The sequence below is a fragment of the Malania oleifera genome, chromosome 9 (assembly GCF_029873635.1).
Source record: "Malania oleifera isolate guangnan ecotype guangnan chromosome 9, ASM2987363v1, whole genome shotgun sequence".
Lineage (NCBI taxonomy): Eukaryota > Viridiplantae > Streptophyta > Magnoliopsida > Santalales > Ximeniaceae > Malania > Malania oleifera.
This window is the reverse complement of record NC_080425.1, coordinates 57,769,938-57,780,471: the sequence shown is the minus strand read 5'-3', so window position 1 is coordinate 57,780,471 and position 10,534 is coordinate 57,769,938. Positions and strand designations below refer to the sequence as shown.

Sequence of the window (10,534 nt, the reverse complement as noted above, 5' to 3'; positions counted from 1 at the left end):
ATATTTACTCTAGTATATATCTCTCACCTTTTGGATCTTCAAAACAAATTGTACTCTAGATTTTTGCTTTAAATACATTACGAAAAGAATTATAACCTGAAAGACTAACCATATAGATGCTAATTATATCAATGCATTTCAAAACAAGATCATATGGTTAATTCAAGGAATTTGTGGCAAAGCAATATATTTTTTTGTCAACACCCCAATTTTAACTAGGCCACCCCAAGCAAACTTAACTAAGCAGGACTCAACTTTGAGATCTAAAGGACCCAGAATTCTAAAATTAGGACCTTGAGCACCCGAGATTTTCAAAAATAAAAGTCAAGTCCTTTTTATTGCCCTTCAAGCATCCTTAGTGGAGTCCCTAGTTCCTGAAGTCATTACAGGCTAAGCCTTAGAGTCTTACAACTTTTAGAGACTTTGTCCTTCAGAATAAATCATGGTCCTATTCATTAAATTCTTAATTTTAATTTTGAAAACCCAAAAATTAGAGAATCTAGTGTGGTCCTTCAATTTTTAATTAAGTCAAGGTTCTTTAAGTTTAGCCTCATTTTCAAAAACTCAAAATTCATTTAGTCAAGATCTTAATCTCTAAGTGAGATGTTAATAGCCCATGTGATAGGATATAGTCCTTAAATATAATATATATATATATATATATATATATATATATATATATATTTGTTCTTTAATGTCCAAGCCTCTAAGTCTAACTTTAATTCCAAAACCCAAAAATTTGTTTAGTGATCAAGTCCTTGACATTTTCACAAACCCAGGAATTTTCGAATTTTAAACTAAGCTTTTAAAATCTTTAGATTGTTTGAGATTGGGTCTTAATTTTATCAGCTTGTGTTGGACATTAAAGTTATATCTAGGTGACCATGTTTGTTTGGTCAAATTTGGTCAAAATCGGTCTATTGGTTTAGTCATAAGTGATCAATTTCTGTAGTTAAAATTGATCAATGGGATTTGTGACTTGGGAATGTGTACTTTAGCACAAAGTGTACGTGTGTGCACATGAGCATGCGGGAATCTAAACTTCCCAAAGGAGGTTGCAGGGAGCATGTAAGATAATAAAATGGTACAAATACAAAGGAATGTACAAGAAGGTTCCCGCGGGAGTGCATACATTAGCATACAACTACATAAAAATGAACAAATAAAGATACAAAATAAAAAAAAAGCAAAAAGCAAAAAGAAAATTCTTGATCCTCCACTCTCGGGGCTGCCACCTGGAGGTACCCCAAAAACCCGCAAGTCTTGAAAGGCCACCTGGAAGCAGCTTAAGAGCCCACAAGTCCTATGATGCCACCTGGGTTTCCTAATCCACCTGCACAGGAAAGAAAAGCAAAATTTGTTAAACAACAGAATCTCAAAATAACAAAAATAATAAAATAGAAATCATTTTCCTTGATAGGTTGTTATTGGGGAATTCCGTGAGAATAATCCACGCTGGAAAGGAAATTGGCACCAAATGGACTACCCAGCCTCCCCATAAATAGGGAGGTTCCTGCACTGTAGAGAGGACACAAAAAAAAAAAAACACAGAGAGATGATGTGAAAATTGAGAGAAAAAAAAAAGAGCGTTTAGGCACTCTGCAGAGTTGATAGAATTGATTAAATACAGAGAAACTATGCTAAAATTGAGAGAGGAAGGAAAGCAGAGAACAACACTCCACACTATATAGTATGGAGAGTAAATAGGAGTTCTGAACTGCTAGAGCCCAAAACCTTGTAGCAGCAGAAGCTAAAGGTCCAATTACAGAGGCTAGACCCCAGATAAATACAAAGGTGAGGAAAAGAAGGTCGGAGGAGGAAAGAGAAAGGTAAAACATTCGGATTACCCTTCTTGTTTTGTTCAAATCCGCATAAGTTTTGTTGCATGTGTGAAGTGAATGCAGGTACTTTCCCCCTCTCCTAGATTTTGAATCTAAGTTCAGACCTCTGAACCCATACCTGAGTTTGGATTCAGACCCAAACATGATCGGAACCCCCCAAACCCAAGTTCTATCTTGAACTCGGGATCTATACCCATTCTCAACTGTGGACTCAGAAGCCTTATTTTAAAATCCAATTAAGGCGGCCCATCAAAAGAGGCCCTGTTTTAAAATTCAAATAGGGCCGACTTGCTTTTAAAACCATTGGAAGCTTTTTTTTTTTTAAATTCAAATAGGGCCGACCCGTTTTTAAAACCACTAAAGGCCTTATTTTAAAATCCAATTGGGCTGGCCCATTAAAAGAGGCATTGTTTTAAAATTCAATCAGGCCGACCCATTTGAAAATGCTTTAGCCCAAGCCCATGACCTTTTTTTTTAAACCCCCAAGCTCGTTTTAAAAACCAACCTAGGGCCCAATTGTTTCAAAAGAACCACAAAACCCATTTAAATAAACCTGAGCCCACCTGTATTTTAAAAGAAAAAAAACTAACTTGAGTTGGACCCATTTTAAAAATCAACCCTAGTCAGACCCATTTTCATACTAAAACCCAATTCACTCCCTAATACGCCCCGACCCAACTCACTCAAATCCCACACGTGTCCTACACATGTGATAAAGCCCATGCGGCTCACCCGAGGTCACCCGGGTTCACACAACCCACCAGGGTTGATTTGTGCGAGTCAGCCTGGGTTTGACTCACACCACTCACCCCGGGTTGACTCGCACGAGTTAACCCTGGTTTGATAGACCCCGACTCACTAAGTCGAAGACAAGTTGACTCATCTTCGACCTCACCGACCCGCCTAAAACTCTAATCCAAACAAGACCATCACATAGACACCCGGGTTTGAACAACAATCATCAACATTCTTCATATCACCACAAATATCACACGAATCACACACGTACTGGATCTCAAAACAAAAAAAATTGACAAGAAAATCAAATACAAGGAGAACAGGGGGACTTAACTTTTTTAGACTTCATGGATCTTCCCGGGTGACTCCTTGAATGCCTTTGGCTAACCAATTGTCTGTCATCATCCAAGCGGACCTTGTTAACCTCGAACACACTCGTGTGTTCAACAGCCGTTGACAACCAAAGAACGATGAGGATGGGGAGGAAAGGAAAATAGGTGATCTAAGAGTCGGGTTTCATTTTCAAAGGGGGTCTATCTGAAACAAAAGGAGAGAGAGAGAGAGAGAGGAGAGAGAGAGAGAGAGAGAGAGAGAGAGAGAGAGAGAGAGAGAGAGAGAGAGGGTGAGAGAATAGAGAATACAAAGAGATAGAGAGGGTGAAAGAAGAGAGAAAGACAAGAGAAGAAAGGAGAGAGAGATAGAGAGGGTGAGAGAACAGAGAATACGGAGAGACAGAGAGGGTGAGAGGACAGAGAATACGGAGACACAGAGAGGGTGAGAGAACAGAGAATACAGAGAGACAAAGAGGGTGAGAGAAGTGAGAAAGACGAGAGAAGAGAGCAAGAGAGAGAGAGAGAGAGAGAGAGAGAGAGAGAGAGAGAGAGAGAGGGCGTTCGAGAGAATGAGGGTTTGAAAATGAGACAAAAATAAAAAATGGGCTTAAGTATGAAAAGCCTCTGAGCAACAGGATCTTGCCACGTGGAAGCTCTGCAATGGTGGAGATTAAAGCTAGCTGGGCGATTTGCAAAGACCCCCTCCCACCATCCGATCACATTCCACTATTGATGGCCAGGATCCTCCCATGTTATAAAATTTTTTTCGCACCAAAAATAATGCTTAAGGAATCTTGCAATATCAATGCAAAAACCCCAAAGCCAATGAGTTTTCCCACACAAGATTTTTTTTATTCAAATTAGTGGGAAAAACACTAGCCTAACTCTCAAGATAAAAATCAAGCAATACAAACTTCAAAAGAGAGTTGTGGGCATTTTAGGATGGAGCACAAACAATTTAAATACTCTTACTAGGCTTGAATAATCAAGGAATGTGGAGTAGGACAGTATTTGGAAGTAGTATGGACAATATAGGCTTGGAAAAATTCAGAGAGTTTTTGGCTTAATCACTTTTGCTAAAATCTCCTAATCTTTGTAAATGAAGGGGTATATGTAGACACCCCTGAATTTTTTACCGTTTGGGACCTATTAATCATTTCTGGAAAAGTTTAAATGAGGTTAATAAAAATAACAATGTTTAAACCTCAGTAAAACCCAAGCAACTTGAGAGGGTCGGTCGACCAATTTCATGGTTTGGTCGACCAGGGGATTTTTGAACTACAGGTTTGGTCGACCGTCCAAAGGTGATTCTGAACCCTCCAAGGTTCGGTCGACCAGACTAAGTTCGGTCGACTAAACTTTATGATATTCGGTGAATCAAGTTCTTTTGAACTTGGTGGTTCAATTGACCAGGGTGTTGGGACTTCCAATGTGTCCGTTTGGTCGGCCAGGGTCTTGCTTTACATTTCTAGTCAGTCAATTGAAGAATCAAACTGTTGACCCCAAGGATGTTTGATCGACCGAATAGCCTTGAGTACTAGGGTTCAGTCAACCGAGCATGCCAATTTTGGGCATTTCGGTCCTTTTCCTCTTATGCAATGTCTCTAATCATATAATAATCAGTTCTAAGTCAATAGGGAACTTTTTCATATAATATTGTGGGTCCTATGGTCAATTTAAGGCCTTTGAGAGTTAACCCAAAAATCCGGCGTCGGTCGATTGATCCCTAAGGTCATTCCAAGGTCTTGAGCTTATAGTCCTACATGCATGATATGTAAATTATTACAGACCTTTTTGAATTTAAATATTATAGACCCGAATATGAAAATACAACAAGAAAATATGTCGGGATCTTCATTCTTCTTCAAGTTGCTGCATGCTATCAATGTGATCCAGTTAGTATGATCTTGCACACAAACTTGAAAGTCATCAAATACTTGAGTATTTGTCATAATCAAAATAGGGTATGACCCATCGGGTCAACATATCATGTTACTATTTTTACTATGTAAATTATATATATGATTTATGAACCCTAAGGGACTAGATCTTATGAAAGCTTGGTACCGCAGCTAGTGAAAGTGTTAGTGCAGCCACACTGTAGTGGAAGTGTAGGTCATATACAGTTGATTTGGCCTAAGTAGGGTCATACCCTCTTGGAGTCCGAACCAGGTAGAGGTGGACAAATCTTACTTCAAAGCATGTTATGTTGACCTAGCAGTGGTCGGCCAACCAGATTGCTAGGTCCATTCTTCAGACCCCACAACCCAATCATAGGGGTTATTCATGATGTTAAATGATGGCCTAATAAGGAAGGTTCTCTATCATATATATAATTTATGAAAAATGGGCTATAATGAGCCAAAAGTATTTTATCAAAGAAAATGTATGTATTTTTAGTTATATACGTGTAAGTACAGTTTTCAAATGTCATTTCACTTACACTTAAATATATGAATGTATTATATTCACACAAAAACTAATGTTAGTCACACACTGATGATAATCTAATTCGTCTTACTAAGAAGTGTCTCACCTAAATATCCATCTCATATTTCAGGTCCTACAGAGAATCGAGCCTAGCGTGCTACAGGGCTGGGTTTAAATTTTGTAGTTATTGTAAGTGTAAACAAGACACTAGTTTGTTATGTTTGTTTATTTTAAGATGTAATAGATAACATGAAGTTAAAAATGTGTAACTCAAATGGTTTAAAACTTTGGTAAAGTATTTTGAGGTTTAATTATCTTCCGCAGTATGTTTTATATTGAATTATGGACAGGAATACTCGGGGCCCCCTTTCAGGTTTGGGTTGCTATAATAGTGGTATCAGAGAGAGAGAGAGAGAGAGAGAGAGAGAGATAAAAGAATAGCACTCCAGCCCCACTGGGTTCAGGGCGCTACAATATATTTTATTTCAAAATTTTACTTTGACTTGCTAAGTTCCATGTTCATACAGATTGAAATGTTTTAGAAGAAGAAGTTTATATACATAATAATAATAATAATAATAATAATAATAAATTGATTAGCCGAAAAAAAAAAAAAAAAAGGAAAACAGTATTACCAAAAAATAAAAAAATTGAAACGTACTAATCAAGCGATGTTGCATGTTTGAACAGATACAAGAAAATATTGGCCCTAACTGACCCAAGTTTAGGTCTAGCTGGTAGCGTGGGGAAGGGGCTACGCAAAAGCGTGGGGATCAAGTCGTTGCCAACAATTAATCCAGATCGGAGCCTCCACCCGAAACCCTAGACCCATCGAACTCGCTGCAATGGGTATAATCAGAAGCAGCTTCTCCTTCATGGCGGGAACGCTGTTCGGAGTCTACCTGGCTCAGAACTACAATGTCCCCAACATTAGGAAGCTCTCTAACACGGGCCTTGTAATAGCCAAGCACTTGGAGGAGACGTATCGGAAACCTAAGAGGAAGGAGGAAGATGATTAGTTCCTCCTCTACGATGTGGTTAGGCACCAGGTTGTCTCCTGCGCTCTTCGCGATCGATGGTTTTGTTGTGGAAAGAAAAGAGCTTTGAATATATAATCAAGTGCTAGTTTCGGCACTGATCATTGTTACCCCATACTTTGTGGATTTTATTTCTGAAATCATTAATGAAATTTTGATTGTTCTATTGCCTTCTGATTCTGTTTTTGAATCACTTACTCTTTCTCCTATGATTGTTAATTGGATTGAATTTAAATTTAGCGAATGAACTGGTAGACGAGAAGGGAAGAGAAGTAAAATCTTAGTAGTTTTGTTTGGATGTCCTGTGGATGGAATTGAATTGCATCAGTTCTACGATGACTTCTTTGATGATGAGATAAGACAGAGGTTCTCTGTGAGGTTCCTTTTATCACAAATTGAAACCTGTAAACTGCAAATAAAGTAACCAGAGGTTCCAGATACCATACAGATGAGATCAGCATTAATAGAGCCTACCTCTTGCGGAATCAGGTCTAGCATATAGAAAGGAATAAAGAGCAACAGTTTATTATGAGCATGACTGTTGATCAGATCACTTTCTTGTTTTAATCCATTGATAGAAAAGGACTGGCATGTCAATGTGCATATTCACATTAAGACGTTAAAGAATACAACAATACAGTGCCTATATATAGGTTGTCCATGTGGGTATCAATGTTTCAGACCAACAAATAACTTGCATTGTTTAAACAGGTTGAGTGTCTGAACATATTTTTGGATATGAGTGATTGAAGAAGTTTAATGAGCAACATCCAAATTCGTCCATGGAAAATTGAATAAATTTCCAATTGATTGATGAATTTGATGAGTAAGTGAATGACTGTCAAATAAATGAGTAGCAAAGGGTTCAATCAATTGGGTGATTCAAGCCACTTTAAGGACTGATGATGTACAAAGTGAATGAAGTACCAATTTTAACTTTTAAGTAAATTTCAACACTTGGATTTTGTGCTATCTTTGTTCAAATCTTTCCTTGAGATACTCTCTCTCTCTCTCTCTCTCTCTCTCTCTCTCTCTCTCTCTCTCTCTCTCTCTCTCTCGCATTTTATTTACAGTTTCCTAGAGGTAATAGAAGTTTCTACTATCTAGTACTGATTGGGCTAAGTAGGGCCTTAGGAGGGATGAGTTAGATATAGCTCTAGGCTTGACATTTTTGCATGAAGTGGCTGCTATCAAGATTCAAATGTATTTGTGCTTGACAGTCTCAGATTGTTAACTTTCACAAGGAAAATGGAAGTTGAAGCAAATTAAATTAACAAATCATGCAGGAAAGAGGAAAAGGAAATCAAAATTAGCAAGGTTTTCTAAAACCAATAGAATATTGTTTATATAAAACCAAATATTTATCATCACGGTGGAGCAGTGCATGGATATAAGAAATAGTTATTTGGCACACTAAATGTCCATGGTGATGAAAATTGACTATTTTGCAGATACACACATGTAAGCCATCTCTCTCTCTCTCTCTCTCTCTCTCTTGCTCACTATCTCTCGCATGTACACCGTAGGAAGTTACAAATATGGATTTTTGATGAGCAAAAGAAAGAAGGAGAATAGAAGTAAATGAGTTGATTGTAATACTAGGATTTTAGAACTTGAATTTCTTTTATATGCTGAAATACAAAAGATGAGACATAAAAGAGGTGAATATGAATATGATTTTTATAATTGATCAAATGGTAAGAGTGTTGCATCCAAACTTAAAGGTTAGAGGTTCTCTCTAGTCTTGAAAATAGTCTTTCCATAACTGTGGAAGCATGACTGTGTGGGACCCTTGTGTTCAAGAAAAAATCAGGTCCTTAGAGAGGACCAGAGGTTCTTTCTAGTCACGAAAACACTCTCCACACTGGTAGAATAACTGCATGGGAACTTTGTGCACAAGAAAAAATTAGGTTCTCCGCGAGGAGAACCCCCCCGGTCCAATGAAATCACTCCAATCAGTTGGGCCCACAGGACTACATGTGGGCCCCACCATGTGGAACACATTGTTTGTAGTGATTTCATTGGATGGGGGATTAGATGGGAGCCCTCCTAGACGACTTAATTTTTTTGTCCTTGTGCACTTGGTGTTACATTATGATCAATGACAATGTCAATGATGACAACAATGATAAAAATCTTTGGGCTGCTAAAAGTAAAAATTACACATGTTACTAATGAGAGGTATATTTGCTTGGAAAGGCTCTCTCTCTCTCTCTCTCTCTCTCTCTCTCTCTCTCTGTTATGTGAAAACTTTGGGGTAATTGGTGTTTGGTGGTTTGTGAATAGATTGACAGGTAAACTACAACAAAGCCCAGCCTCATGGGCTGTTGCCTGAAGTTCAAGAAATAGAATCCATAATCCATGATAGCTATTCTCAGAATTTATTGTACTAACTGGTCGGCTGTTGCAGGGTGGTATTTGTTGGCAAGAGGAATCAAAATTTTTCTTAAGTTGAAATTGGTGTTGATTTTGGTTCTTGACAAAAAATCATGCCATTTTTTTCATCGTTTTGATAATATCTAATCAAAGAAAGGCACTGAATTTGGTTGGTTCTCAGGACAATTCCAATCCTGAAATGTGAAATTTTGTGTTGTTTGGTGTTCCTTAGGCATTCTGTTTGACGTATTTCTTCCTTGAAGGATTTCCTGTTAAGAGGAAGCTGTTTTGCATTGGTATTCTAAACATGGTATTTGCCTGTAACAGTCTTCTTATTGTTTCATATGTGCCGATGATCTCATTTCATGGAACTTCTTATTCTTGGATACTGATAGATAGGTTTGTGTGATAAAGCATGAATTGTATCATTATTGGGTGAATTTTTAACCATTTTTCTTGTTAGCGTGAATGTGCTCCAAATATAACAAAAGTGCTATGTGCGTCACAGTTGTGATGAATTGGATCATGTCTCTCGTAGGGAATACAAATTCCTTGATTCCAGTTTTTGAATAGGTTTGAATGAGGAAATATCAAAACTTCTCAAAGGCATCACTTTAATTGTGTTAAGCAGTATTGTTCTTTCTCAAGAAATTTTCTTTGCTTTTATTCCATAAAGAGAAACATAATTACCCCCTTGCAGCAGATTTAAAAGAATGTTTAATTTCATTGTATCAGCTCTTAAGTTTAACAGTCTGCACTGTATTCACATTGCTCTGTCATCTTAATCATGAGTAGCATAAAAGATGACCTCATGAGCTGACATGTACTATGTTTTGTCCTTCACCTTGCATATATTCTATCAGCTGCCTTGTATACCTGCGTCTCGTGTGTCTGTGCTATATTTTGCCATTCAACCTCACATGCATTCTCTTAGCCACCTTATAAACCAACATGTGCTATGTCCTATCATTTGAGCAATGCATTTCACAGTGACTCACTTCGGTGCTAGCTTTGCTACTGAAGTCAACTCTGGGCCTTTTGTTTGAGATTTTTGCACCTTACGACATCTGGCCTTGTGACACATGTGCTGTTGAGGTGTATCACTTGGGCACTGGATGGCTGGTGCGTCATTTATTGACACTCAGTTCAGGTGCTACTTTCTGAATTTGTAAGTAGTAACAGATTGCGCTTGCAGTGGGATTGAAAGCAATGTTCTGATATGTTGTTCTATTCCTTTGCTGTCTTGGTAAATACATCTGTATGTTTATGTGCCTTGGGTTCATAACTTTGCATCTTTGTTTATTATTTACTTTATTTACCCTGAATGGCCCTTGCTTATGGATGATTGTTTTGATGCTTTAATATACATACATGCTGTTCATACTTTTTTTTAATCCAGAGTGCTGTCTTGACGTTTCTCAAATATCTTAATAGAAGTATTTGTTGTTTTCTGGAGCTTAGCCAATGTGAAAATGCAATAAATGAATTTGATGAATGTCGGGTTATCAGCTGCTATGTGGACATCTGAATTGATATTTACTGTTCTTATTATGGTATGCCTTTAACATAAATTTCTTTTAGACTTTCAATCCATGTGAATTTCCTTCGCCAAGAATAATGCATTTTCTATGTATTAATGTATTACATACTTATATGCTTCAGAATTGAATATACATTTTGAGATATCTAGAATGCTTAAAGATAGTGGCCACTACATCCCTTCTCTTTGACGTCCTCCTTGCTTGTCTTTTTCTTCCATTGGCAATTTGAAACCATACAT

General features: G+C 37.6%; 1 protein-coding gene across 1 annotated transcript; it reads left to right on the top strand.

Annotated features, from left to right (window-relative positions):
- Positions 1 to 6,049: 6,049 nt before the first annotated feature.
- LOC131164857 (uncharacterized) lies at positions 6,050 to 6,544 on the top strand. Its single transcript, XM_058122369.1, has one exon. It carries the CDS (start codon positions 6,187 to 6,189, stop codon positions 6,358 to 6,360), a length of 174 nt encoding a protein of 57 aa, XP_057978352.1. The 5' UTR covers positions 6,050 to 6,186; the 3' UTR covers positions 6,361 to 6,544.
- Positions 6,545 to 10,534: the final 3,990 nt, after the last annotated feature.

Bases quoted from the DNA above. Each gene is read 5' to 3' on its own strand.
- LOC131164857 (XM_058122369.1), top strand. From the start codon at position 6,187: ATGGGTATAATCAGAAGCAGCTTCTCCTTCATGGCGGGAACGCTGTTC.